General features: G+C 41.5%; 2 protein-coding genes across 3 annotated transcripts in view; one reads left to right on the top strand and one right to left on the bottom strand.

The window, feature by feature from the left end:
• Window positions 1–21,668, top strand: part of LOC146495880 (uncharacterized) — a 188,366-nt gene that overhangs the window by 129,060 nt on the left and 37,638 nt on the right. The gene's annotated exons all lie outside the window — the stretch shown is intronic.
• Window positions 5,173–21,666, bottom strand: kcns3a (potassium voltage-gated channel, delayed-rectifier, subfamily S, member 3a). 2 transcript variants are annotated; one of them, XM_085143551.1, is made up of 3 exons: window positions 18,554–21,666; window positions 12,944–15,590; window positions 5,173–10,702 (listed from the first exon to the last, which is right to left on the bottom strand). In XM_085143551.1, the coding sequence occupies exon 2, from the start codon at window positions 15,537–15,539 to the stop codon at window positions 14,226–14,228; it is 1,314 nt and encodes a 437-aa protein (XP_084999677.1). In that variant the 5' UTR covers window positions 15,540–15,590; window positions 18,554–21,666; the 3' UTR covers window positions 5,173–10,702; window positions 12,944–14,225. The 2 variants fall into 2 exon arrangements, with proteins under 2 accessions (XP_084999677.1, XP_084999676.1); XM_085143550.1 differs by having other exon boundaries at window positions 12,944–21,666.

Raw genomic sequence — 21,668 nt, 5'->3', positions numbered from 1 at the left:
TAATCTAGCCTTTTCTTATATCCCTTAATTCTTAATAAATTTAAAAAAAAAACATTAAATGACTTTCTGAAGAAAAAATTAAGATCTCATCAGACACCGTCACTACCTGTAATAATGTCTGGGACAAGAAAATGTTACAGGCAATGTCTAATACCCAGTAGAAAAAGCCCAATAAACAAGGATTGTTTTCAGTTGACAACATTGTTATACCTCTTTGACCTGTCTTCCCCATGTGATGTTTTTGTGTAATGTATGTATGGTCGGAGGGTAAGATGGCGCCGCCATTGCGTGCAATAGGTCGGCAGCCTTAACATGAAATTTCCTCTTGTGGGACTAATAAAGGTATATCAAATCAAATAATCATTCAATAATAATCATTAATCAGTCAAATATTATGAACGCAAAGAACTGGTTTAAAAAACTAAAGGAAGGAACAGCAATTAGTTCTGATCTAATCTGCTTAAAAAATCCAGAAACGATGGGGAAAAAGAGAAGAAATACTCCACAATAAACTTAGTTTTAAATGGTTGCTGTTAGCATTTGCACGCATTTAATAAAATAAATCATGTGCATTTAAATGAATGGTATATTTATGGTTTTGGAAAGTAAACTTGAACATGACAAGAACAGCAACAAAAAAAAAAAAAGAGTTTAAGTCACCTCCGCAGTCACCACATATAAATACAATAGGACATCTTTGGGATTTTGTTAAACAGGAAATTGACATCATGTTGACACATCTGCAAAAGTTACATGATGCTGCCAAGTTCTCTGGGGAATATTTCCTTGGTGAATTTGTGCAATTAAGTATTGAGGCAGTGAGGGAGGATTCAGGCTCACCTGGTCCAGCCCTAACTATATGCTTTAAGAAATAACCATGTTCATCTCTCCAGTGATGACATAGAGGCCAAGTGTCAGAGATCACCTGCCTGATTCAGTTCCCTTTTTATAAAGAGATATTTTTACCAACTGTATTTGAATAATATGCAAAATGCATTTTATTTGCATTGTAAATATTTTTTGCTGTATTGAGGCAGTTCTGAAAGCAAAAGAGGTCCAACCAGTATTAGGAAGCTGTACTCAGAGAGCATATTGTACATTTATTTTATAATATTTATAATGTGCTTAAATGGTTGTAAATGAGAACACTTGGTTAGTTGTTTTTTTCCCTGATTTAAAAAAAAGCATCTATGTATGTCATTAAGCTGATAAAAGAAAAAAAAAAGGTATTTTGTCCGAGGCCTTTTTCTTCTTTAGCATTTTGTCCCTTACAGAAAGAGTTCATGCAAAACATTGAAAAGTACTTCTGGGTATTTGTTTCACTTTAATCATGCCTGTCCATCCAGGAATTAATTTCCATCTAGGGAGTGGTCCAGGGTGACAATGTCTCGATTCACAGGGCACGGTGTTTACAATGTCCATGAATGGTTCATTCACTGAGTTCGGGGACTAGTGCCAAGTTAAGTAACAAGGACACCTGCTATACCTTCTCCCTTTCATGCAAGCTCAGCATGCTGTGACTGAATGACACACGCACATTGCCTTTTTTTATTTTACAGATTGCACATCCTTGATTCCTCTTTTTGACCCGTCTCCTTGCATTTCAGAGCCTCCTGCAGAGATGGAAGTAGAGGAGGTGAGGAAGATATCCTACAAGAGGACTTGAGGAAACAGGCATTTAACAAAATGATGCATCTTTGTTTTGTAGCTTCATTTCTAAGTGTTGTCAGTTCAATATGACGTTTGGCACAGCTGTACCATAAACTGTGTTCTTATAACCCAACAACACCTATAGTTGGCATTTGTTGTTAAAGAAGTAACAGTTCTCCAAAGTCACAATGTATGTATAAACATACGTAAAGTGACCACAATTAGAATTACAATCAAAACGCCAAATTATTGTATATATTTAATTCAATTCAATTCAATTTATATAGCACCAAATCAGAACAACAGTCACCTCAAAGTGCTTTATATTGTAAGGTAGGCCCTACAATAATACATACAGAGAAAAACCCAACAATCAAATGACCCCCTACGAGCGAGCACTTTGTTTTTGTTGTTTTTTTGTGTGTTTTTTTGCCTGTCCCGTTTGGTTCTTTTGCCATCAGAATTATTGTCTAAAGGCGAAGAAAGATGCCCAACGGATTTACTTTACCAAATGGACCCTCCCAGCCTTGCCGTAATGGTCCATTTGATTCACCTTTTATTGTTTATTTTATTTTTTATTTTCACTTGCTAGATACGGGACAGACTTGAATGATGGAAAGAGAAGGGAGAAAGAAAGAGGGAAAGAAAAACAGTGGAGAAGAGGGACGGGGATAAAGGGCAAAAAACAAAAACCAACAAAATAAGCAGACAAAAAATACATATATCAATCACCTGGATCACCTGTTGAGAATGAAAAAAGAAAACAAGCAGAAGAAAACAAGAGCAACAACATCATGATGATCTATGGGAATATAACAGTAAATACTAGGGATGCACTTTTGGAAACGAGTACGAGTACTTGCATTTCAGTACTCGCCGATACCGAGTACTTAATAAAAACGTGATTTAAATTTGCAGGTAACAGCTTTAGTCCTATAATTTAACAAAAAAAACGACAACACCAAGGGACTAGTTTGGAATTAAGAACATTTATTTAAAATGAAAAGCATGTTGTATGCAACATATTACAGAATAAATAATTATAAAAAAAAACAAAATTTTATTTTAAATTTCTTCGTCTGTTTCTCTGTTTAGAAGTCTCACTAGCACAGTCACAGCTGGGATGACATCAGAGGCTAGTGCGTCGTAGCTGCTCACTTTTTTAGTTAGTTCCTCAAAGGGGGCGAGGATGGCAACAGTCGTCTCCATAAGAGCCCATTGGTGAGCGGTGAGATAGTCAGGGAGTTCTTGCAGACACATACACCCCCAGCCCTCGCTTTTGCTCAAAGGGGGACTGGAGCATGTAATACATGCTGTTCCAGCTAGGGATGGGTATCGTTTAGGTTTTATCTGATACCGGTGCCAAACCGGTACTTTTGAAACGGTGCCGGTGCTTAAACGGTGCTCGAACCGGTGCTTAAAGAATGGAGAACACAAAATTGGTCCAAAAACCTCTCATGTTCAGCTGTTTTTTTAGTAAAAAGATAACAATGTTAGCCTTTTCTGCAGCTATAGGGCATATATGGTATCACTCTTGGCTGGAAGCAGTGCTTTAACAATGGAAAAAACAAACATAAACTTCATGTTTAACTGTTTCCCACTTTTTATTTGGTCATTTTTGCCTTTTTGGCCAGGGTGAAGGGAGTATCTGCCATCAAACAAGAAGACAGCCGCATGTAGCTATGATGGTGTTTGCTAGTTCACCTTACATACATTAATGTAATAACGTGGTTAGCCTACTCAACGTAAATTATACACGAACAACATTAAGCTACTCACGCAGAGAAGAACGGCTGCTGCTGCCATCATCATCCTCATCATTTCTGCTACACTGGCAGGGCTAGGGGCCAGGACTCTACTCTTCAGCTTTTTGGGGGATGTTGCTAACTCTTCGTCCGATAACAGGCACCACACCTGCAGTAGATGCGCTCGGTGTGAGGTCTTGCATTAAGCTATCAAATACGGCGCATTTTTCGGCTTTTAAAAAAAACGCTATGCGTCGCCAGGTGTTTCATCGGATTTCAGGTGTTACCTCCTTTCCACAGTATCACCTTAAAGCACTTGTTGCAGGCTGCTGAGTTTGCATCTTTTGCTGTGAAGTACAGCAAGACTTTTGACCGCTTCGCCTTGGGCATTTTTAATCTGTAGCTCTGCTCTAAAAGAACGTACGTACCTGGACCCGCCTACTATCCCCGGAAACGTAAAATGATTGGCTAGAATTCAAAGTGTATCACATCTCAGGAAAAAAAAGCACCGAAATAAAGCACCGAAATGTGCGCTGCTTTTCGGTCTGGTTACTACCGTTTATGTCAGAACCGGTGCCATCATGGCACCGGATACCGGTACCCATCCCTAGTTCCAGCACGTCTGTACGTCCTGCTGCAGTCTCTTTATTGGCTGGTTGAGCTGTCCCTGAATGTCCTCGAGGCGGGAGTAGGCTAAGGCGGAATGTTTAAAATTCCCAACTATTTTCCGTCCCACTGCTATAGCATCAGCTATGCTCCTCTGTGCTAATAAGCATGGGTAAATAAGCGTGGGTAAACTCTTTGTACTTGTTGTTGTGTTGGGATTTTGGTGCTTGATTAAATTACTTGTGTTACATGCGCTACCTTTAGAGCCTCCTCTGGACAATTTCGCTGAGCACAATTTGCAGTCCGCCTTTGTTTTCGCATCTTCGTTCACTTTGAAATAGTCCCACACGGCTGACTTGTCTCGCCCAGTGTTGCCAACTCCTCAGTAAGGAAAATCGCTATTGGCTGTCCTAAAAGTCGCTAGAAGTCACTAAATGATGTCATCGCCTAATTTGCATAATTGGTCATGCTAATATAATTGTAACCTACGTTGTTGGAGAGAGAAATAACATAGTGGACGAGACATAAAGTGAGTAAAAAACATCCTAAATGCATTTAGAGTTTATTTAGAACTACAAATTAAATTTATTTGAGCAATTTTTGATTTTTTTAATGTCACAATTCCAACCCTGCTCCTTTATCTGGGCTTGGACCAGCAAAAGTGACCCGAAATTGGCACTCTGGTGGAGTTACTTTGTGTGTGTGTGTTTATAAGTAGTTTTAAACCTCGTGATCCACAAAACAGCATAACAGTAAAAAAAGAACTGACTGCGTCAGTGCGGGAGTAGCGGCTTCACTCATGCGCGATTCATTTGCAGTTCGGACGCACAGGTGTGAACATCTCCTGCCCTGATAGCAGCTGGGGGAGGACTATCCTCCTCCCGGGAGTGCTTTGGCACGGGCCAGGTGCCCACGGCAGCACCGCTGCTTGTTGAGAGTAAGAGCGATACGCGCTTTCATGTCAAAAAGTCGTCATAAATAAGTCTCCAATAACACCAGAAAAAGTCACCAGATTTGTCGCTAGTCGCTTTTTAGAAAAAAAGTCGCTAAGGGGGTCTGAAAACTCGCTAAATATAGCGACAAAGTCGCTAAGTTGGCAACACTGGTCTCGCCTCGCCTTCTCCCCGCTCTGAGCTGCAGCCGGGGCCTGGGGGCGGGCACTCGGGGCGGGCACTCGGCGCCTGTGATTAACCCCTTACATGCCGCTCAAACATAGACAGGTCTCAGACCGTGGTATCGGTCCTCGGTATCGGGGGACTTTTAAGGAGTACGAGTACTTTAGAAAATGTGGTATCTAGGCCGATACCGATACTAGGTGCATCCCTAGTAAATACTAAATATTAAACATTATTGTGCAGCATGTAAGATCGACAGCACACAGTGTGCTTTGAGGTACGAGCCAAAAAGGGTGTAGTTTGTGTGTGTGAGCACCCGTGTGTACACCTGTGAGCATGAACCCGCTTGTTTTTAAAAGGTTCCTTCATGTAATGATCTGCTAGAGGGTGTGGGGGGCCACAGCCCCGTCCTCCAGGGCATGAAGCAGGTATGGAAGAGATCAAGACTCCAGACATCCAGAGGCCCCCAGAACACAAGAGACCAAGGAAGACCAACAGAGGGGCAACCACGCCACTATCCCAGAAAGCTGACGAGAGTCCCAGATGAGGGGTCACTCAGCAGCCGCGGAGCAGGAGCCAGGGGGGGTTGCAGTGACGTGCCCATGAGCTCTGCCTGCAGCCAGCTGTGCCAGAGTGACCGAGCCCCAGGCCGAGGGTACCCCACCCCCGAAGTGGCCCGAGCGAGCCCCAGGCTCCAGGCCCCGATAAGCAGCCACCAAGAAGTGAGCCGGTGTGTACCTGGACACCCATCTCTGGACACAAAGAACCACCAACGCACCAATGTCTGAGGGCATCTGCCACTGGCAGGGGAAGTGGTGGGGGGAGATAGGCCTCCATACCTTGGAGGACCTGAGATGTCCCCAGAGAGGTGGTGTCTGATACCCGACCTGACATATAGACACAGACATACAGGCACACACAGATACAGACATCCATTCCCACCCTCATGCTCTCATATGCAATTACTCAACACTCACCCAACGTGGAGACAGACATAAAGAGACACTGTACACACAATCACACTCCCCAAGCGTACTCTAAGCCCCGGGTCTAGGTACCCTTGCCCCTGGAGGGGGAAACTGCACCCAGACCCAGGTGGTGTTACCCTTTTCCCTGGGGTGGGGAGAAGCAGACCGCCCCGACTCCGCAGCAGCAGGGAGGCCCCACATTCCAGACCCCAGTCGGATGGCCAACTTCTCCTCCTAGCCCCCCTGCTCCAGCAGGCCACAGAGAACGGGGGTGTGAGAAGACTCCAAACCTCCCTCTGCCCGCTCATATGTAGTGTTGATGCATGTGTGTTCTAAGGTGCCTTTAAAACCCAGGAGGGCATGGAGCTACCTGCCAGAGAGCAGCAGGTAAGCGCATAGCCCCTCCTGATAGCCCTCAATGTCTATGTTTTGGGGAGGGAAGGAAGGGAGGGGCAAGTGACCCCTCCCTGGGGCCAGCTCCCTCGCTGATCCCAGTAGGCACCCCCATACTCTGCAACCTGCCAGGGAAAGGGGGCCCAGGCCCATCCGGACCGGGGCCCAGTACAGCAGCGCCGCCCGGCTCCACAGAGCCAAGGCCAGCCCACCTGACCCCACCTCAGAGAAAACTGCACCGACCCCGTCATCCACTCATCTTCCAGACTACACAAGACAATAGACACCCAGGCTGAGATCTTCCTCCACCTCTCCTGTATCTCCCCCTCCTGCAGAGTGAGTTCCTGAAGAGAGGAGAGCTCCTGCAAGATGTAACAACCTCCCCCACCAGTTGAAGAGCCCCCCAGGTGGCTCGATGCACCGGCGGCACCCTGCGCCAGGACTGGGCCCCCATACACCCACCCGCCCACAACCCCGGCAACACACCAACCAGGACCCAAGCCCCGAGCAAGCACTTTGGCAACAGTGGGAAGGAAAAACTCCCTTTTAACAGGAAGAAACCTCCGGCAGAACCAGGCCCAGGGAGAGGCGGGGCCATCTGCTGCGACTGGTTGAGGTGAGAGAAGGAAGACAGGATAAAAGACATGCTGTGGAAGAGAGACAGAGATTAATAACAAATATGATTCAGTGCAGAGAGGTCTATTAACACATAGTGAGTGAAAAAGGTGACTGAAAAGGAAAAACCCAATGCATCATGGGAGTCCCCCAGGAGCCTATGCCTATTGCAACATAACTAAGGGAGGATTCAGGCTCACCTGGTTCAGCTCTAACTATATGCTTTAAGAAATAACCATGTTCATCTCTCCAGTGGTGACATAGATAGAGGCCAAGTGTCAGAGATCACCTGCCTGATTCAGTTCCCTTTTTATAAAGAGATATTTTTACCAACTGTATTTGAATAATATGCAAAATGCATTTTATTTGACTTGTAAATATTTGAGGAAAAAATATATTAATTGGATCGGAATATTTAAATAAATAAATAATCCAGAACTTGTGTCAAAAATAGATGTGACCGTCCCCTCTTTCACCAGTCTCTGCTCTCCTAAATACAAGCCAATGTTGTGGGTCACTTTTTTTTTTAGCTCCTTTTCTCATTACTTTATATGTTGTCTATATTTCAATGTCATTCTGCTTCTTTTTCATCTTTCCAGGCAGAGCTAAAAAAAAAACTAAAAATCAATTTTCATGTGGTAAAGAAAATCTGATCCTAGTTTCTGAGACAATGGAGTTTTTCGCAGTCCTTCACATCCGGCAGCCTCAGATTGTTGCTTAATCCTCGCAGTGCTCATACGTCAGAGTGCACGTGATTGTATTTGTGGACCCTTCAAATATCAATAGCTGAAATCCAAGCACGGGCACTTTTGTTGAAATCAAACACTGAGTTTGGGCTGAGTCAGGGAGTTGGCAGAGACACTGTGTAATATAATCACTGCAAATTAATTTGCTTTGTCTGCAAAGAAAGCTACGACTTAATTTGTGACAGACTCAATTGTGCAAGTCAGATGTGTCTGAAAAAGACTCGTTCTGATGCATATTTTTTGAACATGTGGCAGCCCATTTTATCTGGTTTCTGTCTTTCCTGCTGCTATCATATATATTTGGATTAAATCAAGTTCCATGCCAAGATTGGATTACAGCTCACAGCGAATTCAAAACAGTATCTACAGTCAGAGAGAGTGTGTCCTTTTATCCTCTGCTCTTCCATTTCAAGAGTACAGCACATCCTTCTTTGGCTTGAATGTGCTGAGTTAGCAGTGATTAAGAGGGAGATTAAATGGGATGGATTTAAATCTTGTGAAGGTAAATTAATTAATAAGTAGCAAAGATCTAAAAACCTAACAACAGAGATAATAAACAAAGATATGGAGATACTGAAATGTTGTGACTCCCTACTTTTAGACATCTAAACACTGTCAGTTCAGAAATTTATAGACAGAAATGTTTTCATGCTTTTTAGATTTCTGTGGAAAGGCGATCTATTTTAAGGGAACTTTGGAGTCACCTTTCCCCTTTAATTTTTAAATAAAACAAATAATCTGTTTAAGTGATGCTGAAAAAAGAAATTAAGACCTTTATTACTTTGTTTGTTCCTCTATCTACAGGAATTATATTTTGCCAAAGTAGTGAAAAGCCTTCATCTTCTTTTAGATCTACTGAAACCTATATGTCCAATTGGTCCACGATTTAAGTTGTTTTACATCTCGTATAGTTGCTGCTAAACCCTGGGTTGAAGAATAAAAGTGGTCAAATACTGTCTTCTCAAGCTCATTAGAACCATTTAAACTCTGTTTTTGCCTTATAAGCTGTATTTCCATATATGTTTGTACATTTTCCAACAGATCACTGCACCCATTTTCAATTTTTCCAGCAAAGTTTTAACAAAATGAGGGGTGACTCAAGATTTTTGCACAGCACTACAGAATAGGTAGAAGAAGGCATAAAGCTTTCCTATTAATAAAGCTTATAGTTATTAGTGCTCCAGGCTCGGGCTGCATGCCATAAACTTTGACTTCCCTTGCTTGCAGCTTTGTCCTTTCTGTCCTTTGTCTGCCCCTTTCTGCAGCTATTTCAATGCTGTGCTTACTGAACACTTTGTGTAAATTCACTGTAATTACTCAATATGCATGAATACAAATACAGTTTGTATTTGTTTAACTGTTTTAACTGTTGGCTTTGTCTGTCTTTGCATCTTTGCATCATTGTGTTATCAGTCTCCCAGCATGTATTGACTTTCAGAGTTTGAATACCATGACAGGACAAAAAGCACCCCTCTGTTCCTGTTCCCAGCTGACCTTTATTACTGAGGGAACCACAGATATTGCTGACGGTGGTTTCCAGTTAGAACAACCTACGCAGTGAAGTGAATTAGATTGCAATACTGCGTGACTTTTAGCGGAAAGGAAAGGCGCAGGAGAAAGAAATCAAGCAGAAAAGGTGACCGTGCTCCTGAGTGCTGATGCAAACATTTACTTAAGTGCTGAAGTCACAGGCTGCTGAGCAATTCTCTGACAGCTGACGGCTGCAGTATGACTGTTTTCAGCAGTCTGTGAGACTAATCTGACTACAGAGCACCACTTCACCACAGGCACTCAGTGATTTGTATTTAAATCAGTCATCTGTATAGTATTGGCAGCATTTGAAGGGCAGCTAGGACTTTTGGCCTGTTTTCATTGATCTTATCTGTGGAAGATTAGGACACACATGCATACTAATGATGAAGGTGACTGCGGCGAGAGGAGGAGCATTAAATTGCAACAAGATTCAATGTTTGCTCTCACACACAGTCAACTTTCAGCTGTGTGGACGTAATATAAATCCTGCTAATGATAATAAACCTCGACACAGTCATTATACTGTCTCCGTTTACAGGCTATCAATACTCATCATAGCATGTTCTGTTAATTCAGCACCTTCCAAGTTCTTTTTATTGACTCTTAGCCCAGGGACATTGATTAAGAGCTCATTACACTGATAACCCAGCAAACAACAAGAGGCATCTCACTGGATTAAGCAATTAACTGAATTTGAAAGCAAGATACAAGCAAGACAAGGGGATTTAAGGCACAGATCAATAGCAGGTCTGCAGCAGCATGATAGCAATGGGTAAAGACAAAGGACATTCTGTGCTATATTTCACACTTGTTGGCAAAAATCACAGACTGGGTCTGAATAATGAACATAGCCTCTGAAATGTCATTCACTTGTTTGTAGACTCTATTTTGAAGCCTCAACTTTGGCTTGGTGGCCGTCACCATCTTGTTGTTGTTGTTTTTTTGTTTTGTTTTTTTTAGAGACAGTAGTGATGATAACAAGTAATTTTGAACGATAAAAGCAAGAGTGAAAAGATGGGTATACAAGGTTGTAGAGAGACCTGTTGTAATGTATGTTTTGGAGACAGTTGAACTGACAAAAAGATGGGAGGCTGAGCTGGAGGTTGTAGAGCGAAAGATGTTAAGTTTGGACGCAAAGTTAGAGAGGCAAGGCTAAAATTGTTTGGACATGTTCAGAGGAGGGATAGGGCTGATGATCTGCTGTAGTGACCCCTTAAAAAATGAAGAAGAAGAGGCAGAAGAGGTGACCATATCTGGTCAAAAGAGAAGTGTACTAAACTAGATTTGGTTTCCAAGTTGCATCTGTAGACTGTAGTAGTTCATTGCCCACACTGAGATATTTGCAGTTTTGGGACTAACGCGTTATTAAGTAACGCGTTACAGTAACTACGTTATTATTGTGGTAACGAGCACGGTAACTAGTTATTATGCCAAAATCAGGAACGCGTTAGTCGTTACTGGTATTTAGATAGGGTCGTTACTCGTTACTTCGTGTGGTGGCTATCGCGGAGCTTCCACAGATTCTGTAACATTAGCAAGTGGTGGAGGCAGCAGGTGGATGAGGGAAAGGGGACGCAGAAGGAAAAGAGACCCGAGGCGGCCGCCGGTCCAAGTGTGAACTGAACTTCAGGTAAGAAGTTATGACCTGCAGGCTATCCGAGTCAGATATAAACCAAGTTTAGGTGGAGTTTATTTTCGTTATTCTGACTTTTCCCGTACTGTGTACTAGCTAGCATGACGGAGTTTCTATACAGCTGGGTGGGTGCTATGAAGTTAATGATGTTGAACTTTATTTTGTTCATAAGTTATTAGAGTTGCCAACCGTCCCGTCTGGTATTCAGATAAAATATTACGCGTTTCTTATTGAGGTGAAAAGGAACAGTTTGTCCCGTAATTCAGCTACAATGAAAAAGGCACAAAGCTGGAGTTATTCTGTCTTTGCTGCACAGCTGCCTCTTCTTCTTTCATTCTCTCCCCTCTCTCTCCTGTTTCTACTTCAATCATGAAAACTGATCAATGATCAGCTGATCGGCTCTCTTGTTTGTTTATCGCCCACTTTGCGCCAGAAAGAGGAAACCAGCCAATGTCGCGTGAAACAACAGCAGCACTTTTAAGCTTGATCAGCAGTTGTTAGAATTTATTTAATATTAATTTCTAGTATCAGCTGATGTTTGCTGGAGCCACAGCTGCAAAAAAAAGCTGCTGGTCATGATGTCGGTTTGGTTATCTGGTGAGAGGGAAACATGAAGATGAAACCAGGAGATGTCCTTACTGAATCATGAGAGCTGAACAGGTGATGGAGAAACAGGTTTACCTTTTAGGTGACATTAATGAGTTGAAGGGAAGTTATGAACTGTTTCTGAGAGACAGATAACCCCAGGATCCTTTTTTAGGTAGCTGACAGCTGGTAACTGTGCAGGTGCGGATCTAGCAAAGTTTTGCCAGGGGGCCAGGTAGGGCATTAACAGGGAGAGGTGGGCACAAAGAAATACTTTTCTTTCTTATTCTCATTTAAAATGTCTAGCTTTTAAAAAATAATTATCTGAATCTTACAACAAACGATTGATAGATTGATACATATATACCATCAAAACAGTGAACATCACTGTCACAACAGCATTTGTTTTCATTCAAAGGCTTTATGATTTTTCCTATAATGGTGGGCCGGCAGGCAGCATGGTGGCACGGTGGTTAGCACTGTTGCCGCACAGCAAGAAGGTCCTGAGTTCAATTCCAACATCAGGCCGGGGTCTTTCTGTGTGGAGTTTGCATGTTCTCCCCGTGTTTGCGTGGGTTCCCTCCGGGTACTCCGGCTTCCTCCCACCGTCCAAAGACATGCAGCTTGTGGGGATAGGTTAATTGGATAATCCAAATTGCCACTAGGTGTGAATGTGTGAATGAATGTGAGCACGAATGGTTGTCTGTCCCTGTGTGTGAGCCCTGCGACAGACTGGCGACCTGTCCAGGGTGTACCCCGCCTCTCGCCCTATGACAGCTGGGATAGGCTCCAGCGCCCCCCGCGACCCTGAAAAGGATAAGCGGAAGTGAATGGATGGATGGATGGATGGATGGTGGGCCGGTCTCTAGTCAAAACGCCCGGTCCGATTTTTTGTCCCAGTCCAGCCCTGTATGCAGCTCATCTGCAGTCTGGTGTTACCTACATCTTCCTATTTAGAAGGCAGAATTTCCGAGTTCTGAGTACAATCAAAGCACCACGACTGCAGTTTTTGTGTTGGATGTAAAAGGCGCACATGATGCTGTGACGTAGGCTAGAATCATGGCAGCGGTCAATGATGGTCCAGGCGTGGGATTTCTCTCGTGGAAATATGCACATTATCTTTTCCTTTCTATTGGTAGGTGGCACAGTGCACTTGTGGCAAGTAAGCAAGCTAGAAGACTGGCAAAGTTATGGAAGCAACACATTAACAAGAGAATTCTGAGTAAAACCAAAGTTACTTTCCCTAGTAACTAGTTACTTTGAAAGTAACGAGTAACTTGAAGTAACTGAGTTACTTTTGATAGAAGTAACTAGTAATGTAACTAAGTTACTATTTTAAAGTAACTTACCCAACACTGGATATTTGCTACTAAATGCTAAGTAACAGACTAAATAAATACTACAGCTGCATTCATCAAAGCTAGAACATAGACCTTTTAGACAATCAACTGCTCAGCGGGTCATGTTATTATTCCAAAATGTACCAATAGCACAAACACAGTCAAGAGTTCCAGTCTATAGACTAAAAAAGCTGAGATCACTGCTAGCAGCTACAGCTAACCCTGCAAACTTTAAACCTTAATGCAATTTAAAAGGATGAGATTTACTTAACATTACTCAATATTTGCATTAACTCAGTTTTTTTTGTTTTTGTTTTGATGGCTTTGTTTCCGTCTCCATGTTTGTTCCCACTTATGCAGACATTAACCCATTTCCTGTTTTAATTCATTTCTAATAGGACATTACATTAATTTTTCCAATACAGTCTCAAAACAGTTGGCGAGGATCTGATGACAATCTACATTTATTGGAGTGGCTGTAGCTCAGGTGGCAGAGCAGGTCAGCCACTAATCAGAAGGTCGGTGGGTCGATCCCAGGCTGCCTCCTGGCTGCATGCCAAATATCCTTGGGCAAGATGCTAACCCCATGTTTGCCTACTGGTGGTGGTCAGAGGGCCCGGTGGCGCCTGTGTCCAGCAGCCTCGCCTCTGTCAGTGCGTCCCAGGGCAGCTGTGGCTACAATGTAGCTTGCCATTGCCAGTGTGTGAATGACTGAATGTAGTGTGAAGTGCTTTGGGGTCCTTAAGGACTAGAAAAACGCTATACAAATGCAGGCCATTTATTTTAGCTTTTCATTCATACACTACTGGCACATGGAACTGGAAACCTTGAAGCTGGTATTTGTTATCTTCTATCTAGCTAATTGCTGGTAATCCTGAAGCTGTGACAAAGTGGCAGCTGTGTTCAAAGACTGGGGTTGGTAATTTTAGTATGCAACACTGTGTCAGTTCTCTGTAAAAAGCCCACTAACTGCCATTTGTAAAAACTACAGTGTATTCTTTGTCCTCGGTAATGCTAAACTGCGTATCTTTGAAATTTACACTAATTTACACTCCTGTGTTTTGTGTTTAATGTTTAGCTATCCCGTGACCTTTTAAAGAGCACAGAAACATTTAAATAATTCAAAACTACAAAAAACAAGACCATGACTCAGAACTTTCATGCAGTCTATTTATTTAACCCTTTTATATTGGTCATGGAAGACGATGAAGAAATCTTAAACCTGCCAATTTAATCTCTTGTAAAGTTAAATCATGAATGAGACTGTAGGGGTAAGACTTCTTTAGATGCTGTTCTTTAGTTGTGCATGCTGGTGCAGTTATTGCTTGGCTTGAGCTCTAAGTGTCTTTGCTTCTGATAGAACTTGGAGAACTTGTTAAAGATGTTAGTAATGGGCAGAGCCACGATCAGCAGCCCGCAGATGATGCACAGAGTTCCTATGAGCTTCCCAGCCAAAGTAACAGGTAAAGTGTCTCCGTAGCCGACTGTCGTCATGCTAATGGTGGCCCACCACCAGCCAATAGGGATAGTCTGCAACTCAGACTCTTGAGAGTCTTTCTCCACACAGTAAATGAGGGAGGAAAACACGGAAATGCCCACAGACAGGAAAAGCACCAGCAGCCCCACTTCATGGGAGCTGTGCCGTAAGGTGGCACCAAGAGAGCGAAGACCAGCTGAGTGACGAGCCAGTTTTAAAACACGAAACACTCGCATCAGCCTCAAGATCTGCACAACTTTGCCAACGTTCTCCAGGTCTGTGCTCTCACCCTCGTTCATTAGGTCACACAGGATAGTGACATAGAAGGGCATGACTGACAATAGATCGATAATGTTGAGAGGGCTGCACATGAACTTCCTGGCTGATGGTGAAACAACCAAGCGAAGAATAAACTCTGCAGAGAAAAACACGACGCACAGGCTCTCAAAAAACGTCAGCACTGGATTTTCTATTTTTTTTTCAGCAGGATCCACCTGATGGAAGTCCGGCATGCTGTGAACACACATGGCCACGATGGAGGTGATGACTACAGCGAGGGATGCTACAGCCATAACTTTGGCTGATGTGGAGAAACCTGGATTCTCAAGTCGAATCCAAACACTCCGGCGGACATTTGCACACCAGGAGCCTTCAAACATTTTTTCGTCATCCTCCAAAACAGACAGATCAGTAATAGAAGAGCCAGAGCTGTTGAGCTGCACCTCGTCGCTCCTCTGATCCCAGATTCCATCCTCAGCAAGATCCATCAGGTCGTGGAACTTGGTGCTGCAGCAGAAGTCCAGGTGACGTTCCTTGATTCCCCAATATTCAATTTCTTGGAAGAATGAGACCACACATAGCCCGTCGACCAGGTGGATTTTCCCTGTAAGATAAAAGTTGAGAACGTAACAGAAAAAACTTGGGTTGCGGTCAAAGTAGTATTCCATTTCAGAGGGACTGAAATCATCACAGAGCTCCAGGATAGCTTCTTTGGATCTGCAGCACAGAAGACGAGCCAGCCGTGTCTGCGGGAATCGTTTCAGGACGGTGAGGTCCATTCGCTGCTTGAAACCTCCAACGTTGACATTAATGAAGCAACCCTCAGGCTGGTGAAGGATCTTGCCATATGTCATGATGAAGCTCCTCACAGTCCCTGGAGTCAGTGCCTGCAAAGGAGTCAGTGCCTGCAAACAAACACAGAAATGAGGACACCTCGTACTAACGCTTGCTTTAGTCTTTTTTAGTTCTTTTTATCTTTATTGAATTACAGTGTGCTGCTCTTTATGAACGCCCTGACTGCCATTGTACTTTATATTTCATTACTGGCTTTTAAATCAATTTTAAATCCATCCATCGATCCCAGGATCTCAATGCCAAAAGCACCCCCTTCACAGTTGTGCAGGTGTCATAGGTGCCCAGGAGGCATCCTGTTCACACGGTCGAACCACGTCAACTGTACACATATATGTGTGAAACCCTTAATCAATATCAATAGTTTTAAATATTTTTCTAATGTTAGCTTTCATAGTCAGGATAGAGTTAGATTTAAAAAGTTAAAAATACACTTGTTTTTTTATGCAATAATGTGCAGAAAGACCTGAAATCATCAGAGCTGCCTGCTGCAGAGGAGTTTAATTAAATTTTAAGCCTTAAGTAACTAATTCCCTTGCAATGTTTTGAGAATAAGTCAGTGTCATATGTGAGAACATTATTCCAAATAAAACTCCAACAGAACCAAAGCTATTTTGACTGGATTCCAGAAGAATGCACAAGAAGTTAAAATGAACAGAGAATAAGAAAAAGAAATATATTAAAGAACAAACGAGGGGGATTTAAAAAGGGTTGAGGACCTTTTAAAAAATTTTTATGGAGACACTGATTGGTGTAATCGGTGGAAACTAGGTCTAAGTATCCCCCCTTGTAGGCCGGGTTGGCTTGTTTCCCTGTGGGTGATGTTTACAACGACAGATTGGGTTTTGTAGCCCCCTGCTAAAGAGGTAGGTCATAGGAAAATAATGCTTTGATTGAGTCCATGGAGTGGTTTGTGTTAAAGATTGTGTTCAACTGTTAGGAAAAGGCTCTATGTTTTAATTCTGGTCAGAAGCTCTTAAATGACCCAGTCATGTCTTCCTGTGATACCTGTGAGAGTGGAAACCTAATGTTAAAACACATAATCTAAAATTGAGTTTGGTAAAGAAGGTGGGGTCCCCTGTCCCCTCCGAGGTGTTATGTTTGATCATCGAGCTTTTTTTCTTTCTACAATCTAAAGATTTTCAGGCCAGTGTGGATACCAGGCTGCAAGACCTAGGTTATTACACACCTGCTGTGGCTTTAACCCACTTCAAATGGGTTTTATTAATCTGTCAACCCAGATATGAAGACTTTAGTAGTGATATAGAAGCATCGAAGATTGAGACCATAGAGATCAATTAGATGTTTTTTTCTTCTTGTTAAAGGTGGTGTAAACTTGTTTCCTTTTGGTTCCAGACAGTGAAAATGCTGCATTTGGATATAATATGGTGGACCTAACAATGGTGAGAATTTTCACTACAACACTGCAGGACTTTCAAAATTTTTAAAAGTCCTGCAGTGTTGTAGTGAAATTGGCATGTGCACACATGATATATTAATTTTTTGTTTTTAAATCTATTCTAAACACGAAGTCATCTGTTTAAATCATTATGTCACTCACAGTTTTTACCACTTGTTTTTATCCAGATATTTAAATTATTTAATAAAGAACTTATTTTTGTATTTGTGGGTTTCTAGTAGCCACAACTGAGGAGTAAATCTGAGAAAGTGAGAGGTATGGCATGTTCATTATCTATTGACATGTGAGTTATTAACCAACGAGGATACAATGGTTTATTCTCCTGCCTGATTTGAACAATGACCTTAATTTACATAATGAACTTCATGTGTGATTTAGTATCATCTGAAACGGGAAGTAATGTCATCTAGAAAATGTTGGAATGAGGGAACTCAGGTTCTCATTGACTTCTTTACAGCCACAAGTATTTGATTGTTTCCCCCTGCTGGCCAGTATTTGCATTGCACTTTAATACAAATAAGTGGCGTATCGTCACGAAACGTTCTTGTTTAATGTCTAGATTAAGAACATTTCTTTAGAATTGTGAGTTTTCAGAAACCTTATGTTTTACTGTAGTTGATGTATAATTTTAATTCCATATGTAATAACTGCCCAACAGGAAAAGTGTAGGCTAGTAAAATAAATGTGTTCACTCTGCTCTAAAAGAGATGCGTTGTGAAAGGAAAACAGCACATAAATTAAAAATATTTTTTAACAGCATATGAAAAAAATAAATAAACGGCAAGAACTTGAGCTGATTGTGACTATCATTTGTCAGAATTATACATTTACGCATATTCATGATTATTCAGTGTTTTTCGTTTTCATTTTCAGAACTTCACTCGAGAAATTGTCACGTCACATACTACTCTTTCAAAGTGCACATCCTATTAAATGTATTATAATTACACGAAAAAATGAATTTAATTTTAATGATGAATTTTTAATTCAAAAATTTCACCCAAACCCATCCTTATGCAAATACATCCTCCGTCCTTATTTTTGTGTGACCTTTTGGTGTAATTTCCGTCGGTATGATAAGCCATAAGTGAGAACGGGCTGGTACTTTCATAACATTTATACGTTTATACATTAGACATTTATACGTTCCGTGTAAAGACCATACGCGCGCACTATAAGGATGTATAGGATACGCCGCATAAAATAATGAAATGTAACACTTATTCTCAAATTGTAGTACTTGTGTGTTTCCATCCACTTATGTACTTTTACACACCCATGTCACTGGGCAGCGTTTTTCATCCAAGCGGTAATCAATACCGGCTTTCATGGAGGAGTGCAGCTCTTGTGCGTAACACAAGTCCGCGCACACGGACTTGTGTTACGCACGCGGTGAATCAAACTATTTTAGACTCTGAAAAGATGACAGCGAAACAACAAAGTGCTGTTTTTATAAGTAAATATTCTGCACCAACGCCGCTTGAACTCAACTCCAAAACCCTAAAAAAAGATAATTAAACACCCAGTAAGATCATATTTCCTGTTCAGACATCTCGTCGACACCCAAATCTGCGAGAAATAAGCCCAGCAGCTTACCTGCTCATGTGCCGATGTGTCCTGCGGCTGTTCTGACTTTGTTCAGAGGGGAGTGTGCCGTTCAATGCGCTCTGCGGTGAGAAAGGTGGAGACGCAACTTCACACAGGATGGCTGGCACGTCTGCCCCGCTAACAGGCTCTGAGTGGGTATTTAAACTTTGATGTGTAAACTGCGTCCAGGTCGCACCAGGTCCTTTAAGGTGTGTTAAATCGATCCGCGTAAATATTTTATCACTCTGTAAAGACTGAGCTTTGTAATCAGTCTTCGCCGTACTGTGTACAAGTTTTCTGCGATTACATTAGTGCTGAAAAAGATGATGGGATACTGAACAGAAAATAAATGTAGCAAATGACGTGAAATAAAAATAAAAGTGGATAAAACTAACACACCAACAGTAAGAAGAGAGGTGGAATAGACACCCCTGTTATTACACGAATTGGTCCAGGTATGGAAAAAATAAAGGAACATTTTTGTATATACTGTATATGCAATATGTGTATGTTTTAAGCTTTATAGGCTGTAATGTGAGTATAATTTTATGCAATCTCCAGTTTTGCAGTAAACCATGGCCAGAACACTCAAAGTGCTTTGAGTGCTCAAGTAAAGTAGGAAAGCAAACCAGTCCATATACCATTTACTATCAAGAGCAAGATCTCGAGATATCCTGAAGGGCATATAGTGTTATAACTGAGCAAGCAGGGCAGACCGTGGACAAAACTTGTGCTCCCTGGTCTATTTGGAAACCCAAATACTCCATTGAACTGATCTCTGTATGGATGGGCAGTTGGTACATTTCAGAAGTGGGTGCGGTTTCAGATAAGACATCACTACTAAAACAAAAGCCAAGAAACAATCTGTTGGAATGACTGAAAACCATAATTATATTAGATTTTAGAATATTTGTCACATACAAAGTTATCAGTATAGGTAAGATACAAACACAAATGCAGTCATTAAAGAATGATTCCTGCATAAAATATTAAGTTTGTAGCATCTAATGATAGGGCAGCTTGAAAATAAATAGTGAACAGAAGCCTTGATGACATGTGGAAATTGAACAAGGATATCTTTAATGATCCTTGGAGGGAAACTCCTTCTCAGCATTTAACCCAGCGTATAAATCATAAGCAGTGGCCAGCTCCCTGTGCTTTGATCCAAGTGCACCACGAGAACCCCAACAATTCGATAATCCGCTGTGAGTAGCAATTGGTGATGGTGAGGAGGAAAAACTCATTTTTAATGAGAAATGACTTGACACCTGGTGATCAGCATCATCTGATCCAGCAGTAACCAAAAAGGAAAGTTTGAAACCTGATCTTCAAAGTTGAGAGCATCTGTCTCCTGCATGCAAAAGACGGGCCTGAGAGCTGAAGGATCTGCCTCTGATTCTACTTTTAGAAACTCTGTGATCCACGAATAAGCCTGTATCCCAGTGAGGTGCTCTGTTGGGATAATATGATTCTATGAGGTCTTTACTATAAAGCCTGGCCATTCAGGATTTTATATCTGAGAAGAAGGATTTTAAATTCAGTTCAAGGTTAAAAGGGTGAAGACAAACTAATAAGGGAGAAATAATATCTCACTATTAGTACTGTGGCTGCAACATTTTAGGTAATAATTTTAACCTAACTAAAGAAGCAAGCAAGAAGATGAAAGTGAGGATGGTTGTTTTTCTTTGTGTTGGTCCGGTGCCCACACGTAAAATACAGCTTGGCTTAGGCATGTGCTACAAAGAAAACATTCCCAAAACAGACAAAAGGCAGCTTTACTTACTGGAGTCTGCAGCTGCAACAGAGCGAGAGGCATGGTACAGCCTGGTCAGGCCGCCAGTCTGTCACGGCTATTTTATTTATTTTGAAATGAAAATCATTCTTTTATAGCATCACTATTTTTTGCACTAGTTAGCACCTTTATATTTCGCAGTGTAATAAAATGTCTTAACTTCTGCAAGTGAACCCATCAGTATTGGGTATCCCAAAATACCCAGAAGAGCTGAAGGTGTTTTAGCTGCAAAGGGTGGGTGAGCCGGCTGACATCATATTCAATAATATGGATTAAGAATGACATGTCACTCAAGTTCATATGCATGTGAAGCCAGATGAACAAATACTTGTGGCAATGTAGTGTAATTACCTACACAGCTCACTGATGCAGTTTCCTACCAGCTTCCTACCAGCAGGGGGCAGAATAAGATATGAAACAAAAGAACTAGTCTGCGTACAGTCAACAGGCATTTCACATCATTAATGTGGATTTTTTTTTTTTAAAGTTCAAAAGCTTCAATTTTCTAATGCTGCATTACAAACATTATTAATAAAATACAGAAATAAATAACGATATAATGACATCTTGAGAAGGAGTAATATTCATGACAAGCTGTAAAATTATGACAAAAAAACCCCCTCAAAGCTTATGAGTTTGAAGTCAAAATGAGTAAAAACGATAATCAGAGAAAAACATAAAATTTTCTACTATTATGAAGTCATACATATTCAAGAAATCAGAAAGAAATGTAATCAAATTAAAGAAGGCTACATGAAGGAAATTATAACCTCCATATACATCCACAGACATGTGCAGGCTGAGGAGATTGAACCAGCCTTGTGCAATGAAACCCCAAAATTTCATAGTTTATTCTTGTATATTTTTATTTTAACATCTGAGCCTAAACTCACACATTTTGAGTTTTATTTCTTAAAAATTGATCCCTCTCCTCTTGCTCTGTAGTTTTTCTTTTTATGTGAAATTACAGACCTCAAAAATGTCTTCCTTCTTCCATGTACTAAAAATAAAATGGATAACAGAAGCTGTGCACTGGCGACCACACAAAGAGAGATTTCATGTGGCTGGATGCACTTAGTCCTGAGGAGTACTGGGACACTTAATTTCTTGCATTCTGGTGACTTTTTTTTTTTTTTTGCACCACTTGTTACGTTTTCTGCTCCAATTTATGTTAGAAATGTCTAGAAAATAAAACAGTGAGACTTTTGGCCTTTATGTTAGTACTTCTTCTTTAAAAGGTCTTAGTGCTAACCTTGTCTCTCTCTTTTCCAGCTCTTCCAGGTCATGAAGTCAGCAGTTTAACACAAGAGATGCCCACACTTCCCATTCCCC

This window comes from Neolamprologus multifasciatus, chromosome 19 (genome assembly GCF_963576455.1).
Source record: "Neolamprologus multifasciatus chromosome 19, fNeoMul1.2, whole genome shotgun sequence".
Classification (NCBI taxonomy): domain Eukaryota; kingdom Metazoa; phylum Chordata; class Actinopteri; order Cichliformes; family Cichlidae; genus Neolamprologus; species Neolamprologus multifasciatus.
Note: the sequence above shows the minus strand (reverse complement) of the source record. Positions and strands in the feature narration are given on the sequence as shown.

Coding starts and splice junctions, on each gene's coding strand:
- kcns3a (XM_085143550.1), bottom strand. CDS start 15,539: ATGACATATGGCAAGATCCTTCACCAGCCTGAGGGTTGCTTCATTAAT.